The sequence below is a fragment of the Diabrotica undecimpunctata genome, chromosome 6 (assembly GCF_040954645.1).
Source record: "Diabrotica undecimpunctata isolate CICGRU chromosome 6, icDiaUnde3, whole genome shotgun sequence".
Taxonomy (NCBI): Eukaryota; Metazoa; Arthropoda; class Insecta; order Coleoptera; family Chrysomelidae; genus Diabrotica; species Diabrotica undecimpunctata.
The window spans coordinates 95,862,958-95,885,628 of record NC_092808.1 but is presented as its reverse complement, the minus strand read 5'-3'; the positions used below and the strand labels follow the sequence as shown (position 1 = coordinate 95,885,628).

At 29.8% G+C, this 22,671-nt stretch overlaps 1 protein-coding gene across 1 annotated transcript in view; it reads right to left on the bottom strand.

Annotated features, from left to right (window-relative positions):
- Positions 1 to 2,287: 2,287 nt before the first annotated feature.
- atl (atlastin GTPase) overlaps positions 2,288 to 22,671 on the bottom strand; it is an 81,513-nt gene continuing 61,129 nt past the window's right edge. The window contains exons 8-10 of the mRNA XM_072534953.1: positions 20,096 to 20,310; positions 15,064 to 15,130; positions 2,288 to 4,722 (exon numbers count right to left, since the gene is read on the bottom strand). Coding sequence (XP_072391054.1) covers positions 4,597 to 4,722; positions 15,064 to 15,130; positions 20,096 to 20,310 — 408 coding nt within the window. The 3' untranslated portion in view covers positions 2,288 to 4,596. The remainder of the gene's footprint in view (positions 4,723 to 15,063; positions 15,131 to 20,095; positions 20,311 to 22,671) is intronic.

Genomic DNA, 22,671 nt, shown 5'->3' with positions numbered 1-22,671 from the left:
GTAAAATGTTCTTGTAATTGCTTTCGAAAGTATGACAGAATAAAATCCTAGTATTAAAATTAATAATTATTTAAAGATATTTTGAAATTAATGATTTAATTATATAATGAAATAACAGAACATGGAGGCGAAAATAGACCTTTGAGATGTACAATATATACAAGCAGACGTTCAGTGAAAAAGATATAATTACTACAATCAAACAGTCTACAATGACAAGCCCATTTAGCTCAGGCACTAGAATCAAATAAGATATAAATATGGATGGATGGGACATCCCCAAGCACATGAACATTAAGATAATTAAAATAATGGGCCATATTTTAAACTTAAATGTTTAGATCTAAGAAACCATAATAACTTATTCGATCTACTAGTGAAATTTTCCAAAAGGGTTTGCTCTTAGATACCTGATATACGATGTAATTGAAAATTATCTGGGTTTTACAGCTCTCAAAATAGTTCAGCATTTTTTCACGTAATTTTCTTGTTTTATATTTAGATTTTCTACCTTAGCTTTTTACTGCTACGTTTTCTACTTCTCACATGTAGCACAAAATATTTATTTTTTTAAGCTGCATGTTATTTCTAGAGTACTCTAGAGCGTACAGGTAAGCAAAAGCTATAATACGGCAAATAATATGATTTTATGTGAACTTATATAACTAATGGTATTATTGATTTACAAGAATATAGAAATTTAAGCTGGAAAAGACTAAGATTGTTTTTAAATATGCCGGGCACTAAACTAAAAAAAGGTGATTATAAAACCAACTATCTAAGAGCCTCATTATCACTTATTGCTCATAAAAATTACCTATTACTCAGCATAAATTTATCGGTGAATCCGAATCTTCTAAAAAAACTTGCCTACACGTAATATTTTATAATATATTATATATATATATATATATATATATATATATATATATATATATATATATGTATCATATATATTATATATGATATATAATATATAAATATATATTTATAATTTTTATAAAAGGAGAAAAGTGATAAGTTCATTATTGGGAGAGAATTCTAAATTGTTTTTTTATTAAGTGAATAATTATTTCGTACTAAAGGCGACATTTTTATCTGTAAGCAGTAGATAATAAGTCTTAAATTGTAAGTCATACTATATATCAACTTCCATTTGTGAATTACGTTACTTTTTATGTTGAGTTTCTTGGTCTAATCTGATCTGATCAGATCTAATTTTTATGATCAGTGACCACTAAGCATTAGTTGAAATTTGAGAGGCCAGAAATCCGTAGCTTCAATCATGTCAGACCTCTATTCGCGATGTTGTTCCTGCACTTTGGAAGATTACTAGAAATATTCATTGTGTACTACACACTATTGTTGCATGTATGTACGTTTCGGTTTTCTAACGTCTTTACGCCCTCTGGTAGGGATCACTGTGTGAGCGTCAATGAGACGCGGGACCCTGTATTCGCTCTAGAATTACAATTCAAAGCTATCTTTGTATGTAATACTGCTAAGTTTGAAATATTTATCTGGATAGTATGTGTGGCTCGAACAGTGAAATTAGTAAACTGATTGATTCATTGTTAAAAAAGTCATATTTGTAGTGGTAGTAAATATCACTTTACAAATTATATACGACTGCTTTCGAATGTTCAACACGTTTTAAGACTAGTAATACGATGTAACAGTGGCACGGCAACGGCTCAAAACGTCAATCACATGTCAAAATATTTCTTCTAAAAGCTTCTGCTTTGTATTATACACATCATCCTATAATAACCACTAATGGTACCAGCAACTTGTGTTACAAATAAAAATTTCGATGCCTTCGTTTTGTGCCGTTCCTCTATTCGTCCAGCAAAATGTTGAACTATGTGAAGCACCACAATTGTCTGATTGGTATACAGGGAGAAGAAAATACGCATATTTTCTGTTTTTTAAATATCATATAGCTAACATCTACACGTCTACAAAGAAATACAGCTTCTAGGGAAACTGTATGGCTGTATTGACCTGTAGAAATTCTTTTGCATTATTGTTTTTTTACACTCTTATTTTTATAATAACTTACGGGATTTTTAAAATAACTTTTCATCAATTAATAAACGTTTATTTTCAAATATGTACGAAAATATATTTAAAAATTTGCATTTTCTCTTATATAATTTTTTTTGCTAGCCTCAGACATTGTTGTACATATATAGAAACATCTCAATTGGACTATTATTATATATTATTAATCCCACAGTACCTAAAGATCTTGTTTTTACAATTTTGGTGATTTAAACTGCATACAGTTGATTACTACACTTTATTAAAAAATTAAACTTTAAAATGTCACAATCTGTAGATAAGTGTATATACAATTTGATCAATGTCTTAGTGGCAGTTGATTATTAAATCCTTAACCCATTATTTAACATTAACTTAATATAACACCTAATATAGAGAAAAACAATAAACTTTTATTACTCAACAACCACGAATACTAATCTATTTGATTTTAAATGTCAACAATTTTATGCAGCCATAATAAAACCTTTGCTTTGGATAAAGTACACTTCCGTAAAATAATGCTTTTTATGTGACAACTATTATTATTACGAACCAACGGTATACTACTTAAATAAATATTGTAACTGTTAAAATACTTAAGAGTCATAGTATATTACATATTGCCCAAGGGAGTTAATTATCAAATTAGCTTGTCCAGGAATTACCAAGTAAACTACAGACGCGAGGCTGGAATACTTTCTCCCGAGTATACATTATGTATACTATTTTAGTCATAATCTATCATTAATAATTAAGTTTCAAATAATAATATCATATTAATTTTTATTATAATTTGATAAATTATTTTGACATTTATGACAGTGACATTTGATAGTAAAGAAAGTGACACATGCTAGCTTGTAAAGCACTTTCCTAGATAGTGGGGACAGTAAAGTAAATTATAAGTCACTTCTCTTATGATTAAAAATTATTACAGAGAACAAATCTTGAAGACATATATAATTAAGGATCTCTTTAATTGGCACAGTATTTGCACAATCCTTGTTTTTACATGCAAAATTTCCAAAAACGAAATATTTATTTTGTATAAAAATAAAAAAAAATTGCAATTGTTAGACTGAAACCTGCTTTTATCGTAACTATGCCAGCAGAGATGATCGTGAATTGTAAACATCAAACAATGGCATATGACAGCGTTATTTATTTAATTTTGACACTGCAAAATATAAACGGATTAATTATATTATATTAAGTAAACATAATTAACGCCAGATCACAGAATAATAAACAATCAGAATGCCCACTCTGCTTTTCAAGATAAGTACGCGCATCTCGTTCGTGCAGACGGAATCAGCCACGTTTTAAACGGAACCAGTGCTGTTCAGTGAAATTTTATCTGTTGTGCATAGAAAAATTAACCCGGTTGAATTTATTTACGGCAACCATAGACATACCATGCACTATTTTATTCGTATTTTTAGTTGAAGAATATATTAAATTATTTCAAATTTACTACATTAATTATCTCTAAAAATTTAAATTACACTTCTGTCGTAGCTTGTCACAAATTTCTCAATTCGAGTCTATATTTCTGATTAAAATATGGCGATCGCGTGCTGACAAACTTCAAAGGCGGTATCTGAGAGTGGGCATTCTGATTGTTATTTATTCTGTGGCCAGGTTCATTTCTCCAATAAGATAATTAAAACTTTTTTATTTTTTAACTGATCTATCTTGCAGCAATTAAGAATGAGATGAAAAATTTCAAATCTGAACTGTTCCATTTTTAATCTAAGAAGGCGACAACTATTTTTGAATAATTTTTAAGTATACTTGTTGGCAAAAATTACAGTTTATCATATTAGAAGGAAAAAGCATTAAAATAGTAGTATGAATTATTTTGACTGTTCATAAGAAATATCACAATTTTTGATCAGTAATATACATCATTTACAGAAAACAAAAATCTAATATAGTTACGGTAAAAGATGACATATTAATCATGTTAGTAGTACGTTCTATCTAGTTACAATTTTCGCGACAGCATTGCTCTTTGTATTCTTTAACAGTGACAAATGACGTTAATGCCAATTAAATCAATCCAATTATAGAGATTTCGAGGACTAAGAAACCACCAAATACTTTTTCCAAAAAGAAGGTTGACCATGACGTAAATGTTAGTATTTTATGTAAAGATAAAGATATCAACAAAACTGAAAGAAAACTAGCATTATATTTTTAGATAAATGCATATTTGTTGTCTTTTTGTCAGATGTAAAGAAATTTCTATTAAAATAAAAAAGTATAAGATATAAAATAATAAATAATAAAAAGATTTACTCTAATACCAACATTGCCAAGATATCACAATATAATAATAAAATAATGTTACATATATACATACACGCAAGGCTACAAATCTGTACATAGAAGTGAAAGGAAGATGGCAAGATTTAACAATCCATTCTATACAATACATTACAGATAGTACTTAGGTACAGTATTTTTCCCTAATTTCGAGGATATATGTAACGTAGCGGTAGCATTGGGAATTTTCAATAATTTACGCATATTCTTAAAATGTACTAATCATGCATCTTTTCTACCACCATTTACTGCTGTTTGCGTGGCATTCCTTAGAGTTCTCTCAGCTACTTCTGCAGCCACCTGCTGCATACCGTTTTCGACGTAGCCTTGAATTATTGTCTTCATGAACTACAACAATATTTACATTAATATTTAGATAAGCGATAATATTGTAAATAGCAAATTTTGCAGTTGCAACTATATAAACGCATATTCAAAATTATTGAACGTATCCATTTTCTAATTTGTTATAATTATTTAAGAAAAATATTGACATTTACTGTAAGTATTCACAGGTATTCACAACTGTACATTTCAGGTATACATTGTTACTTTTCAAGTTCGTTGCACGTCATAAATAAGATTTCTACATTGTCACAGTATAACCAACTACTTAAAAATTCCTTAACAATAATCTTAGAATAATTTTAATTTATATACAGGATGTTTCACGAGGAGCTTACACTATCTAGATATCGGAAACTAGTGACATAGTTACACGATATTTATGAAAATTGGTTTATGGGGATTATAAGAAAATATTTTGACAGACATGCCACTTCCTGTTTTACCGGAAGCGAACAGCAACTTTGCTTTTTTAAATAGTAAATAATAACACCCTGTATATTATTACATTTTTAGATTCTGTGTAAGATTGTAGATACAATTTGTAAAAGGTACCATAGGTCAAAACTTTTGACAAATAGAGACAAACTTTTTAGCTCAAACATCAAAAGTTAATAGCTCATCCATATACAAACATAATAATGTCTTGAAAACCTTTGCATACAAAGAGTGAAAAACGTTTTTTCAGGAATTTACATCGAAATCAAATTTTTAAATACAGGGTGTTCACAAATGATACGCCATTTATTTAAATTTCAAACTACAGTAAGTCAATAATTTTAAATGAAACACCCTCTATGTTATATCTTTAATAAAAATAGAAATCAATTGTCTTTCAAATAGTACTAAGGTCCCTATATCTAAAGTTAATACTTTTGGAGATAATTGTGGTTTAATATTAAAGGTAAAATATTTATTGATTTGCTTTAGTAGGCCATGTATGAAGATGTAATAATTGCCATTATTTGTGATTATTGGATATATTTTGCAAAGTTATTGAAATGGTTCGCCTCACGGTCTCTATTCTTCATTGTTTAATTCTAAATGAGCCATTTCTAACACTTTGTAAAAGTGCCAATAACCATAAATAATGACAAGTATGACATATTCATACACGGCCTGCTAGAATAAAATAATAAATAATAAAAAACAATAAATATCTTATTAACATTAAACCTTAGTATAGGGTAATACTATTTGAAGGACAACTGATTTTTTTTCCACTAAAATTATAAAATACAGGGTGTCTTATTTAAAATTATTGACTTACTATGACTTAAAACTCAAAACAGTGCAGAAAAGGAAAGCACAATCATACTACGACTTACATATGCTAAAAGACCTCGATACGAGGATGAGAGTCCAAGCGACGTTAAGCGAGTAAGTGACTGCAATTAGAGACCAAGCGACGTTAAGCGAGTAAGTAACTGCAATTAGAGACGAATCGAACGAAGAACAAACGATCAAAGATATTACAGAAATAGTGCAAAATGTAAAGGATAAACACTTAAAGACAGATACATTAATGAAGAAAAAATCATGGATGCCAGATGAGATCATGAAACTAATGGACGCGAGAAGAGAACCCAAAAATGACCCAGACAAATATAAAACCATAAATATATTAATAAGAACGAAAATCAGGTAAGCGAAAGAAAAAGAAGCAAGGGAAAGATGCGAAGAAATTGAGACTCTGCAGTCAAAGTACGATAGTCACAATGTACATAGGAATCATCATCTTGGACAGAGTTAAATAAGAACGTGGAAAGAATATCTAGAAAAACTATTTGAAGGCCAAAGAAATAACACCTTTGAGCTAGAAGAAGAGGTAAATGATGGACCAAGAATACGACAGCAGGAAGTTTATTCTGCAATAACACAGTTAAAGGATGGCAAAGCGGCAGATCCTGATAATATACAAGCAGAACTACTCAAACTAATGGACAACGAATCAATAGCAATAATCGCAAAGATATTCAACAACATATACAACTGTGGAGACATACTAACAGAATGGCTGAAATCTGAGTTTATTGCACTTCCAAAAAAACCAGGAGCCAAAAAATGCGAAGATTATCGTACTATAAGACTCAAGAGTCATCTCCTAAAATTGTTCCTAAAGATAATTTATAAGAGAATCTACAAGCCGTGTGAAAGTCAAATTTCCCCCAACCAGTTCGGGTTCACAAATGCTGTCGGTACTGTCGAGGCTTTGTTCTCAGTATAAGTCTTATTCCAAAGATGCAAAGACGTCAAATGCGACGTATACGCATGTCTGGTTGATTACGAGAAAACGTTTGACCAAGATCTGAAAATAATTAGAAATCTTTACTGGAATCAGACAGCAAATCTCAGAGTTGAAGATGAACACACTGACTATGTGAAAATCATGCGTGGAGTGAGGCAAGGCTGTATTTTGTCTTCTCTAATCTTCAATCTGTACTCTGAAAGAATATTTATCGAAGCTTTGACCGAAACTGAAAAAGGTATTCTACTAAATGGTTACCGGTTAAACAACATCAGATATGCAGATGACACCATAGTATTTTCGGACAACTTAGAAGACCTACAAGGTCTTTTGAACAAAATCACGTATTACAGTCAACAATATGGACTCAATATAAACGTTAAGAAGACAGAGCTTATGATAATTAGCAAGAAAAGGGTAACAGAAGGTCAACTCTACGTCAACCAATCCCCTGTAGAAAGAGTGACGCACTACAACTAACTCCATACCATAAATAATAAATAATACCACCATAATAAATGAAGAATGGACCAACAACCAAGAGATTAGAGCACGTGTCGGAAAAGCTAGATCCACCTTCAATCGGATGGGGGTCTTCTTCAAGAAATGTGCAGAAAACTGGAAGCATTTGAGATGAGAATACTTAAGATCCCGTGGACTGACCGAGTCAAAAATGAGAAGGTCCTCAGAAGAATGAATAAGAACCTAGAGGTACTGACCACCATCAAATCTCAAAAGTTACAATTCTTCGGACATATTATGCGAAATGAATCCAGATATGCTCTCCTTCAAGCCATCCTGCAAGGATAAATATTTGGAAAATGTGGCCCAGGAAGAAGAACATCTTGGTTAAAGAACCTTAGAATCTGGTTCAATACATCTGTGCAGCTTTTTCGCGCTGCTACAGATAAGATAAAGATTGCCATGACGATCGCCAACATTCGTAACGGATAGGCACAAGAAGAAGAAGATGACTTGAAGTTAAAAGAAATTGCGTATTACTTATAAACACCCTGTATTTAGAAATTCGATTTCGATGTATGTACATTCCTGAACGAACGTTACCTATTCTTTGTGTGCAAAAGTTTATAAGATATTATGTTTGTAAATGGATGGGGTATTAACTTTAAAAAGTTTGACTCTATCTGTCACAATTTTTGAAACGAAGATGACTAACTAAAAAAATATGAAGTACCTATACATATAACTTATACAAATTTTATGCAGAATCTAAAAATACAATAATATAGAGGGTATTCCATTTAAAATAACATAGTTGCTGTTCGCTTCCGGTATAACCAGAAGTGGCATGTCTGTTAAAATATTTTCTTTAAGTTCGCCATAGCTTGTAATCCTCATAAACAAATTTTCATAAATATTGTGCAAGATGTTTCCGATATATAGATGTGTAAGCTCGTCGTAAAAAACCCTGTACGTTATGGTAAATGTGATGAATCGGTGATTATGCATAATTACCGGTTATCATATATAATCACCAATAAACTTGGTAAATGTGATAAATAAAATGGTGCTAGTTGATGAAAGTCTTTGGTGGATTACTTAGCAGTTTGCAGAAGAAATTACAAACCTTTTCCGCAACTGCCTCACCACAACATACTTCCAGTGGTACAGCAGATTTTAGGAGCACACTGATGGAGTAACAATGGGCAGTTCGGTAATTGCAAACTATTTGATAAAAAAATTCGAATATAACAAGAGCTGCTACTTAAAAAAAGATCGCATTACTATCCACAGATATGGAGGCTTTCGAAATTCAAAAACATCCATAATCTATAATTAACTATAATCGTGAAGAAAAGGCTCTGAATCTAAGCAAGATGTGTTACTCAACAATATGTAATTCTAAATTTCTTCGTATTTGAACCGGAAATGTCCTATAAAATAATCGGAAATACTGATTCGGTCCAACCGACAACCCTGGGAGCAAACGATGGCTACAAATCGTGGAGATACTCGAGGAAGATTATCAGCGAGTGAAAGAAAGGTAGGAGGTCACGTCTACGCCTGGTACCGCATCACCTTTGATAATGTATATTGTATTTGCATATGAAATGTCAGGAAAAATAATTTCAGATGAGGGTCTACAAACTCGGGATACAATACAAAAACGGAATACAATGTACCATTAGTTATTTTAGTTTACTTTGAGCTTTAAACTTGTCATAACTGTTTTGTGAAAACTATCGTCATCGTTACTTCAGTAACGTGTATGAATTAGCCCAGTCTGGTTACAAAAAAAAAGGTCGAAAAATTTTTCACAGATATCTGAAGCTTTTAAGACATAGGTGGCGGTTACTAGATGACGAATAGAAGAAAAGGTACTAGTATTTTTTCCTTACGTTTTTTAAAACAATAATTTATGGTCACAATTTGAGTTTTTGTCTATAAGTGTTTTCCCTTATATTTTACATAAACAATATTTATATTATTTTTTTATATCAAGAATATATTTATTTTCCCGTTTTTTAAATTAAAATTGATAAATAATTTACGGAGATATTTGCAAAAAAGCAGTTTTTTGTACTAATTTATAAGTTTTATTAATTTTTTTATTAACAAAATAAAATGTTATTAATACATTTGAACATCGAGGAATTACCGTCTTTTAAATGTGTGCCTAATTTCCTCCCGATCGGTCAAATAGTTTAAAAGTTATTTAATTTATTTATCCCTGAGGCTAAATATTTAAACTATTGAACTTGCTCTATTAATGATGCTAGACACATTTTGCAAATTTCATAGGATTCTTTAAGACTTCAACTATCTCAGAAGTTAAATGCATATTGCGTTTTCATCGGAATTATTTACAAAATAAACGTTTAAAAAAGGAGTATGTTTTTACTTATAAATAATTGCAATAACTTCTATATTTTTCAAGTTACAGACTTGTACGTACAACCATTGGATAAGATTTTATTTTGTTAATAAAAAAAACTGCTTTTTTGCCAATATCTCCGTAAATTGTTTATCAATTTTAATTAAAAAAACGGGAAAATAAAGATATTCTTGATATAAAAAAATGATATAATGTTTATGTAAAATATAAGGGAAAAAACTTATAGAAAAAAAATCAAATTGTGACCATAAATTATTGTTTAAAAAAAAATAGCAAGGTAAAAATAAGAGTACTTTTTCATCTATTTGTCATCTAGTAACCCCACCTAGGTCTTCAAAGCTTCAGATATCTGCGAAAAATTTTGCCATGAAATCGATGATTTTTGCATAACCAGACTGGGCTAAATGAGGTTAATTTACAAACGAAGACTGTAGTGTCAAATATGCATAATGCCGTTGTACATCTAGTGACATTTGAATCTGTTAGAAATGTAGACTATAATTGAACAATGGGTAGATACACGGTTCGTAGACTTACTAAGGTTGCCTCTTCCGACTGGGGTGGGGATGCTTGAGTTACGTCCCCAGAGTACACAAGAATACAAAACCCATTTCTTCGCGATTGAAACTGAATGTAGAGGGCAGGTCGATTGCAATGTTGATTGGTTGAAGGGGAAAAATTACGTCACGAGAGTACAGTTTCGAGCTTAATGTTCATTGGTTAGGCGAAAGAGGCAACCGTAGTAAGTCTACGAACCGTGGGGTAGATACATGTTGGGTATTGCCAAACGTCAAATTCTGACGTCACTGGCGCTAATATCGGTAAGTACTGAATGTGCATTACCGATCGACCCACATCAATTCCAAATTAATCTACGAGAACTTATCGAAAAGACAAGAAACTACAAAGTTCCCAGCGAAAAGTCTTTAATGGCATACAATAGCATTTGCTATAAACAATCCCTATTAACTTGAACTGATAAGACTGAATTGATAACTTAAAAAATAAGTAATAGTAAAAAAGAAATGAAAAGCTATATAAAATCAGGTGCGTCTACCTTTACTAATTATAAATAACACCAAGTTAGAACAAGTATAAATATTGAAAACGATATTTTGCAATTTTTTTTTTCTAACAAAATAATTGCGATAAAGAAAATAAAAAATGTATATGTGGTTTTTACGTTTACTTAGAACCGATAAGTGCAATAGATATAATTTTCAAGAGCTTTAAGCGTTGGACAGCAGCCAGTGAATGAAAAAAGTGATTTGACATGCAATAGTGTGCAGTAAATCATTGAAACATGCAAAAGTAATCACGGGGATACATACGCTGTTTTCTTAGTTTTCGTTTTTTGAAATAGGCATGCTAAAAATGGGATTAATTAGTATTAGTCACACATGTTAGGTTGTTTTTAGAAATGAAATCAGTAAAACAGTTTTCAGGGTTGCCACATTTTAACACGTTTCTTTCATTAAACTTTTATAAAAACTTTTAGTGCGGTCATCAGATAAGTTACCACTCAAGGGAAAAGTTGAATTTTACACGAAAGTATTTTATTTATATTTCTTAAAACAACTTCATAACCAATAAATAACGAATTAAGTTGAAAGAGCAATTTATCCCCTCTCTAAATAATAATTGGTTTATTTTTTACTCGTTCATTTGTAAGTTTTATTTATGTAATATCGGAATATCGCTATTTTACACATATCTGCCAAAAAACTTGAAAGCAATCTTATCCCATTACCTATTTATTTAATATTTCACTTATTTTAAAATAAATTTTTTTCTCTTAAATCCATCGCACGTCATTAACGACATTTCAAGTCTTCACTTTATGTATAACACACACCAAACACCATCGAAATCTACTGTATGGTGTTGTCTAATTTGTTTAGGGATGACTTTTTAGTCATCGTTAATAGTTTGTTAAGTGGCAATTTCTTTTGCCCTCTGAACAGCTAAATTAATAATAATAACCTGAGATTGTCATTATTTATCCTTCTTCTTGTTCTTTTTATGGACTATGTTTTTGACAAATCATCGATCGAACTTTGAGGAATTACTTAGATCTTGCCTTTGCAAGATATTTCCAAATAGTTTTTGTTTTCTACTTTATTGTTTATGTTTCTTCAAGGTTGCTCGAACTTTTCATTTTACTTCTTCTAACATATCAATGTTAGAAAGACAATACAACAAAGGTATTAATTTTTCTCGCTCGTTGACAGCCTCCGAGCATTACACACTTCAGAAATAATACCAACGGAAATAGTAAGAGTACTAGGCGAGCGGTTTACCCCTATAAGCAGAGCATCAACCGACTAAAATTCTTTTTGCATTTCTAATGGACCAAACCTTTTTTATTCGATTCTATATATTTTTCCAAGATGAAATGTATTTTTTTTTAATTTTTACAAGTGGGCCGGCAATTGTTATTAACAAATAACTCATACAAAAAAGCAATTTCAGTGTATCTCATCAAAATAAACACTTTTTCTCTCTTGATAATTTTTCGAAAAATGCTTCCTTTTCGAGTTATTTGCATTTTTTTTGTTGAAAAAATGCCGTAATTAGTGATTTTTGGGATTTTTTTTCTAAAAAACTACTAAATGAATTGCAATTTTACAGATAGCTTTATAATCTTTAAACCGTCAAGTACAAGTTAGAATATTTTGACAAGGATAAATGGTTTCTATCTCGCTAAAAACGTGGACCCAAATATTTCGAATATGCCTTTCGAGAGTATCCCGCTAAGCGTGTACAGCGGTTGAGGTGCTGTAGGCGCTAAAAAAAATGCATCTAATGAAAAATTACCACCTTCGAAACCAGCATTATTACAACATTACTTAAGAGCAAAGTGGCAAATAAATGAATGGATTCAAGCAAAAACAATATTATTTCATCTCTTGATCCATTAACCCATGGTTGGACAATGGAAAATAATTGTTTCGATTTTAATTATTTTGAAGGCGAAACTAGTTTAGATATGTTACAAAAGTATTTCTGCTCATGTACCGGAAAATGTTCTACGAAAAATTGTAATTGTATTTCCTATAATTTAGAATGCTGCGCAGTATGTGCATGTACACCAGAGAATTGTAAAAATGTTAAAGACGACTGTATTGAAGACAATGAAATCAGCTTATTAGATGGAAATCCTGTTGACGAAAATTTTCAAATTATTGACAATGAAAACGATGTATAATTAATATTAAATTTTAATTTTATTATATTTTTCAATGAAAATTAATTATATATTGCTTAATGTATTTCACTGTAATAAAACATTAAATAATATAGTCACCACGTATATTAAAAGAAAAATTACATTATTATAGCATTGTAAAAAATTAATTTTAATTGTTTTAATTATAATATGTCTATATAAAAATAATTACAAATATCTTTTTTTTAATAAATTGTACGTAATATTTGTATTGAATTAATTTTTTAAATTTAAACAATATTTCTACGTGCCGCACGCCTGTCTCGCCGCAACCGCTGGCGCTGTACACACTTAGGGGTAGACTGCTCGAAAGGCATATTCGAAATATTTGGGTCCACGTTTTTAGCAAGAGAGAAAAAAATTATCCTTGTCAAAATATTCTAACTTGTACTCGACGGTTTAAAGATTATAAAGCTATTTGTAGAATTGCAATTCATTTAGTAGTTTTTTAGAAAAAAAATCCCAAAAATCACTAATTAAGGCATTTCTTCAACAAAAAATGCAATTAACTCGAAAAGAAAGCATTATTCGAAAAATTATCAAGAGAGAAAAAGTGTTTATTTTGATGAGATACACCTAAAAAAATTGATTCTGCAGCAATTCGGTGAAATTGCTTTTTTGTATTAGTTATTTGTTAATAACAATTGCCGGCCCACTTGTAAAAATAAAAAAAAAAAAAATACATTTCATCTTGGAAAAACATAGAATCGAATAAAAAACGTTTGGTGCATTAGAAATGCAAAAATAATTTTAGTCGGTATATTCTGTTTCTAAGCGTCTTTTGAGGGGTAAACCGGTCGCCTATACGCAGGACTGATTTAAAGATGTTTTATGTTTATAATTTGATATTATAAATGGAGAAAAAATTGCATAAGATGTCCAATTTGGTTTTATTAATTTTTCATAAAATTGCGCTTATGTCGTTATGTGTAAAACGTGTTTTTGATAGTTAAGAGCATAGGTTAAATATAGGAAATTAGTTTATACGACACTTCAACAAAATATGATTTAGACCTCCTACTTGACCAAACTCACACTAAGGACCGTTTTTTACTCTGATACGAAATAGATGCAAAGGACATGTGCAGTGTCCAGTTTTCATGCGTTTAATTGTAATTAGGTGCCTTAGGTGGAGATGGAGGAGAAATTGTTAAAACATAATGTATGATAAATTTTATTATTAATTTTGAAATAGAGCGATTTATTGCCATTATACATTGCCGACCAATTCTTCTACCCACTTGGAGGTGGAACTTTAGATGTTCGAAGGTACCTAAACGAAATTTTTCCGAACAGGTGGATTGGAAGAAGTGGACATATTGAATGGCCAGCGAGGTCGCCAGACCTTAATCCTTTGGATTAGTTTATGTGTTTAGTTAGTTTATATATTTCTCAAGAAAGCATAAACAAGGTTCTACAAGAATTTATACAACGTTTGGGTTACTGTCAAATACAACAAGGGTTACAATTCGAACATTTAAGATTAAGTCATGTATTAATTTCTGGATTACTTTCAAGTTATTTATTATAATTTATTAATATTATAATCAATAAAAATTCATTTTCTAAGCGCATATCTTTTAAATTATATCCGTTAGACACCCTGTATTATATTTTTTTGGAATCAGCTCATTTTTATCGATCTCAAAATGTCCTAAAATACAGGGTGTTACATTTAAAAAAAAGAGCCGATGACGTCATCACTGTATTCACCTTGTATAATGAAATTTTATTGTAAAATGTAGAACATTAAATTTAAAAATCGACGTGTTTTAGAGTTTTTTAAAAAGGCTTTTCATTTAGGAAATATTGAATTTATTTCATACTTTACGGACACACTGTATATATTTTTCCCTTGGTGTTATATAAAAAAATATTTAAAGAACTAGTAAGTCCTGAATAAGAAAACATTATGGCAACCCTGAAAAAGTAAGTTATGTTATAAAACAACGAAATTAATTTTAGTAACATGAACGCAACCTTAAGGACTTAATTCATAAAAATACTTACATTTTCCCAAATAAAGTTTGCCGTTTCGTCTATGTATGAACCAATTTCTCGCATTTCACCACTATACCTGTAAAGAGATATTTTTATGAGTAATGGAAATGTCGTTTTATAAATAAGTTTTAATGTAGCTTGATGGATCGGACATGTAGAAAGAAATACTCAACCAGCCAACTACTTTAGACTTGCCTTAGTATAGTTTATTTTATGACTGTTGAGTAGATTAGACTAAAATATGGCCATGAATTTCTTACAATTTTTATTTAACTAGCATATTTTGATCCATTTAATTAATGTCAAAGTCTACGTACAAATATCAGTAAGTAATAGAATTGCATTTTAAACGCCCCTCGCCTTCTATTAAAGTTTGTTGTTATTTGTTAAGTAAGCTTGATTTTGGCGATTTATATTCTAGGTGATACAAAGAGGTCGGCAAAAAAACCGCCCATTAGCAAAAAGCACTTACTTAAAAATTTATTAATTCTACTCAACGGGCGTTAGATGAAAAAACCATTTTTGGAGATATGTGGGAGGAGGTAAATACATGGAAGCAAAAGATACACAGAACTAGAAATAGAATAGACAAAAATAACACAGTAGCAAAATTTTTATGTCTTTCATGACCATGTCCTCTTCGGACCTGAAGCATTGAACCGTAGTGGCATTTAGATAAAATATGCAATGCACTCTTTTGCAAATTTTTGAGGGATTAACCGTTACTCTTAGAGTCTCATCGTCTCTGAAGCTGATGTCTAATTGGATTCATTTTTACGAAATGGGCTTGATCTTGTTCTATTCGGGATCTTATATCTTGTATACCGTACCAGTTTTACATTAAATATGCAGCCTATATATTTGTACTGCTGATGGAGTTCTGGTTTTTCCGTCACATTCTAGAACACCTAACACGTTTCTTTGCTTGCTTACTGCTAGCGAGATAATCTTGATGTTTAACTTTTAGTCCCATTGCTCTATTCTTGTCTTGTCTACGCAGTTCTTGCTATTTCAGTTTTGCTAGAAGTGTAGCATCATCTACGTATCTAATATTATCTATAACTCTATTGGTAAGACAAATACCTCGTTGCCTTTCATATAATTCTTGATAAAAGAATTGTTCAATATACAAGTTGAACAAGCAAGCAATGCTGTCGGATACCATGTATGATTAGTATTTCCCCTGACATCCTTGCCTACTATTATTTTTGCTTTCTAATTTAAATTTCGTTCCGGATGGCATCCAAGGCCTTCTCGTAATCTATTAAAATGTATCTACAGACATATCTCGGCATATCTGTAACAAATTTCACCCATACTCATGCCAGTTCTGAAACCGTGTATTGTCCATATCCTCTTCGCATTTACTGTAAATGAGGACATGGATATTTTTCCTTATATTTGACAAGTCATTCCTCATATCCTTGCAAATTTCATTATTACACGAGGTTTGTTAAAAACTAAGAAAAAAAAAAACGGGTGTGACAGTCCAGTGGGACTGCCGGTAGAAGTTACACTTCTATACACGCATTCGCCGTTACAAATTTATTTGGGAGTCAATCTGCACAATCATTACATATGTAATGCTATAGGTAAGACATAGCAGAAAGAGAAACAGAATTAATAACAACTTACTAACAATTAATAAACAACATTTGACCTGTAATAGGAGCATAGTAAATGAAGGATTGAATCAATATTTTGATGAAAATGTATATTTTTATTTTCATATATGTATGAAAGAAGTTGAATGCCAAAATTTTTTTACACATACTCTGCAGTAAAATTCATTGTTTATTTTTGTTATTAATATAAAAATACAATACAATACACTGCAACATAATTCAATATAATAATACAATACAAATTAAAATGCAATATTCATAAGTATTTAAAAATGACAATAATATACATAACTTTTCTACTTACGCATATGTTTAATTTACCATGTAATAATATTAATAAAAAAGTCCTGCCCGACTGGGAATCGAACCCCGGTCTCCCGCGTGACAGGCGGGGATACTATCGAGGACATGACACAAACGTATTTCAAAATTGACAGTTCTGGGTCATACAGTGATTTATTGAGATTATTATTTTAAATACAAAAGACTAATATAATTATGAACATTTAATAAATAATACAAAACATATCACATAAATAATAATATTAATAAATATTTTATTATATATATAATATTATATGTATATATATAATATATATAATATTAAATATATATACAAAAGGAACATTTTTATATTCGAGAGAGGAAGAGAGAGAGAAAATATATCTTCTATCTCTCTCTTACTCATTATCTTACATATGTAATGATTTCACAGATTCACTCCCATACAAATTTCCAACGTGGAGCGCGCGTATAGAAGTATAACTTCAAAAGTTTTTACATTTCACGGACTCGTACATTAGACTTAAAAGTTTTTATACATGTTACCAACATAAGCGCTAGCAGCTCTTCACAGAAGACTGAGAAGATGTTAAGAAATTTGATTAATTACAGGTAATTTTATCGGATGTTTTGGGCATGAAACGAGTGGCAGCAAAATTTCTTTAACAATTGCTAAAATTTGATGATGTCAAGAACGATTAAGAGTTAATCAAAAGAACGGTACTACGAAGAATGAGGAGAGAAACAGAAGTGACGTATACGATTAAAAGGAGAAAGTTAGACTATTTCGGATACATCCATACACAGAATCGTAAAAAATGGCAATAATCGGGCAACGTTTTTATATTTATCTAACACTTTTATAGAAACTGAATTCAATTGTGGTAAAAGGGAAAAAGTGCATAAGAAAACTGCAATCTTCACCTTTGAAATGCTTTTTGATTGTTGCCATAGGACACTCTGATCAACAGATATCGAATTTTTACCGTCGAGTTGATACAAATTTTATTTAAAATTGATTTCATGCGCGTAGCTGCCATTTAAAATCGCCGGTCGTTTCAAGCGATTTGTTTCTGAGAGAACGGTTCATTTTACACAAAATGTGGTAATAAACATTTTTGTTCAAAATTATCTCAGCTACATATTTTATTTGAAATATTTTTTTCTACGACGGACAGATTTTTGGTAAATCGATTTTTTCCGTTTCCCCCCTACAAGGGAGTTTTAGGAGGAAGCCGGGTGTAGGAATATTAAACTTTGTTGCATATTTTTTGGGGTCCCAAAATTAACATTCTCAACAAAATTTCTCTTGTTCGTATGATTTTTAGAGGTTCAGTGGCATTTTCGTCTCTGACCACTGGAGTATAAATAAATAAATTTATTTATAACATAACAACTACATCATCATTGGGATTTGGTAACGCGTGTTTTAGGTATCTCTAGTCGAGTTACATGGGATTAAAAAATATGAAGAAAATTGCCCCAATGGAAGCCGAGAAAATACATTTTTTACATATACCGATTTTGATCTTTGAAATTCAATTTTCTTCAACCTAGTTTTTTTTTTGGTATTTTTCACGAGCAATACATATCGTTTTATTATTATAATATATTATGTATTAACTATTTTGAAGATATGAAAATTTTTATGGAGAAATAGCTCCAAAAGAATCAGGTAATGGTTCAAAGATTATCATCCTATTATTTACAACTTCGTCGCAAATGTTGGTCAACTTTGAGCAGTTGTATTTCAGGAATCATTGCTCGTAATTCGACTTCTTTTCTTTTAAAATAAGCGTCTTGTCGAGTCTTTTCCAACGCCGATTTCTTAATTTAATTAAAACTAATAGTTACCGAAATATTCTTTTGTTTATAAGCCAAAAAATTGTTTATAATTTTAAAACATTCCTGAGGCCGCCCAAATATTCCGATTTCAATTCCATAAAGTACGTTGGATAGGTAGAGTGCTTTTTTATAGCGGTAAGTAAAAAAATTGGCAAACATTATAAAGAATTTCAGTTTTTTTTTAAATTTAGATTGCAAAATTATTATTCGAAATCTATTAAATCGAGTTTAATGAAATTTGGTGGACTTTTTTATTATGTTATAAAGATTTTCTAGGTGAATTATGAAGGTCCTAAGTGCAATCTAAGCAGTTGAAAAACATTGAATATGAAAAGGCTTGGCTCTTTTTGAAGTTATACTTCTATACGCGCGCTCCACGTTGGAAATTTGTATGGGAGTGAATCTGTGAAATCATTACATATATAAGATAATGAGTAAGAGAGAGACAGAAGATATATTTTCTCTCTCTTCCTCTCTCGAATATAAAAATGTTCCTTTTGTATATAATATAATTGAATATTATATATATATTATATAAATATATAAATATATATATATATATATATATATATATATATATATATATATATATATACATATATATATACATATAATATTATATATATAATAAAATATTTATTAATATTATTATTTATGTGATATGTTTTGTATTATTTATTAAATGTATTAAGTGTATTGTATTGTATTTTTATATTAATAACAAAAATAAACAATGAATTTTATTGCAGAGTATGTGTAAAAAAATTTTTGCATTCAACTTCTTTCATACATATATGAAAATAAAAATATACATTTTCATCAAAATATTGATTCAATCCTTCATTTACTATACTCCTATTACAGGTCAAATGTTGTTTATTAATTGTTAGTAAGTTGTTATTAATTCTGTTTCTCTTTCTGCTACGTCTTACATATGTAATGATTGTGTAGATTGACTCCCAAATAAATTTGGAACGGCGAATGCGTGTATAGAAGTGTAACTTCTACCGGCAGTCCCACTGGACTGCCACACCCGTTTTTTTTTGTATTAATTGCTATTTTTCAGCAAGGATAATAAATTAAATCATTTTTAACCAGTCGTATCTTATGGAAAATGTAATTATCGCTATTTTATTTCGGTACGACTTTGCTATTTAATGAATCGTTTTAAAGTTATAAACAAGAAAGGTAAAAAAAAATCGATGGTTTTAGTAATTTTTAAATATTTTTCACAGATCCGCCTTGGTCTATAATAATATATATTGAATTAAATATTTCTATACACTTACCTTACATATGCCCAAGTTCCTAATGTTAAGAAAGCCACTGCCATTCCCATATTACAAAGATTTGCTAGTGAATATATACCAATAAAGCCAAATATTCCGGACGCAATGTAGAACATCACAGCCAGCGCAAAAAATACGGCAGGAGTTCTTGCAGACTTAAAAATATTCTTACTTTCATTGTGGGCTTTGAATTGGACAAATGTGTCTTCGATATCCTGAAAATCAAATTACCATATATACAGGGTGTTTCAAAAAGGTATGTCATAAATTAAATCACGCATTCCGGGGACAAAAATAAATTGATTGAATCAATTTTGTACAATTTGTACATGTACAAAAACCACATGGTCTTTTGCTGTGCTATGGATAAATCAAATTGTAAACTGTATCTAGTTTCAATTTATTGTTTATACAACTAATTATTGATGTCCATTATCTTAAGCTTCTTTACATTTTATACCATTGACTGCTACATGTCTTTTTGAGGTAACACATTCATATTGACTTGTCTATGGATGTTTGGTTTTTTATATTGTGCTTTTTAGATGAACTGATGATGCTCTCTGATTAGAGAGCGAAACGTCTTCAATAAATAGATGAAGTAGCCAACTTCTTTGTCTTTTTTCTCCAACTTTTGACCGAAAAACCCACCACTCTCCGAGTGATCCTTATTTATATATTTATATATATATATATATATATATATATATATATATATATATATATATATATATATATATATATATATATATATGTATATATATATATATATATATATATATATATGTATATATATATATATATATATATATATATATATATATATATATATTTAATATAAAATTAGTATGTCTTGGGTTTAAGTTCAATAAAATATATTAAATTTGGGACTAGATTTTATTGTCCATATGCAATCAACGTTTGGGCAGGAAATCCTTGCCTTTATCAAGATTCTAAAATATACAAGATTAGGAACAAAAATTTATTGTAAAATATATAACACTTACCAATCTGATTGAAATAATAATAAATATATCACCATAAAAAACTCTGAAAGTCATAACATATCTCCACTTTACCTTTTTAGAAAACACCAACAATACGCCCATATAAAAATAATTATACACTAATGACAGTAAACCATGAGATATCAGATATCAATTTTTACTTGTCAAGTCATTATTGGCAGTGTCCCGTTTTACGTTTTGGCAAGTCTTATATATTTTACAATAACTTTTTGTTCCTAATCTTGTATATTTTAGAATCTTGACAAAGGCTAGGGTTTCCTGCCGAAACGTTGATTGCATATGAACAATAAAATCTAGTCCCAAATTAAACATATTTTATTAAACCTAAACCCAAGAAATACTAATTTTATATTAAATGTAGGACGGTTCAAGAAACTCATAAAACTATATATATATATATATATATATATATATATATATATATATATATATATATATATATATATATATATATATATATATATATATATATATATATATATATATATCTATATATTGCAAAAGATACGACCGTTGATTAAATTTAAATTATATTCAATAGTTGAATAGCGGAGGTTTGATCTGTCAATAATTGGCAATTGAAAGTCGTCAACTATTTCATTGATTTATTTGAATACGTTTCGCTTTTATTTTTAAAAGTGTCATCAGTTCACTACAAATAGAAAAGATCTTAGAATATAAGTAAACAACGAACAGGGTTCATACTTACAAAAACACAATTTGTAGGTTTTTTCTAGATGTTATAAACACTCTACGATAACTTAACATTAAAACTTACTAACTAAACGAGAAAAAAGAAACACAAAATACAAGAAAAACTGCAAAAGAGCACTATTGTTCATTTAATTTTGACCGATGGCTTCATTTGAATGTTGGTTTAAGCTCTTTCAGGTTTCAAGGGTCAAACCACACTAATCTTTTTGACTGTTTTCTATCCGTTGTAGGATGTCAATTTCACATGTGGCTTGTTTTCGTAATGTGTTTATTTGGAATACAGACAGGTACGATTATCGAGGGAATTGGTAAACGAAATGGGATCGACCTTTTTTAAAAAAGGATTCATGTTTTCTTAAAAAAAAAAAAAAAAGAATAGGAATGAAGTTAATGTCTTGTAAGGGTTTTTTTAATAATAAAATAAAAAAAAAACCCTTACAAGACATTAACTTTATTCCTATTCTTCTTTCTTTTTTTTTAAGAACAAATGAAGATTAGTGAAACCTGAAAGAGCTTAAACCAACATTCAAATGAAGCCATCGGTCAAACTTAAATGAACAATAGTGCTCTTTTACAGTTGTTCTTGTATTTTGTGTTTCTTTTTTCTCGTTTAGTTAGTAAGTTTTAATGTTAAGTTATCGTAGAGTTTTTATAACATCTAGAAAAAACCTACAAATTGTTTTTGTATGCTTTTAAAAATAAAAGCGAAACGTATTCAAATAAATCAATGAAGTAGTTGACGACTTTCATTTACCAATTATTGACCGATCAAACCGCTGCTATTCAACTATTATATATATATATATATATATACATATATATATATATATATAT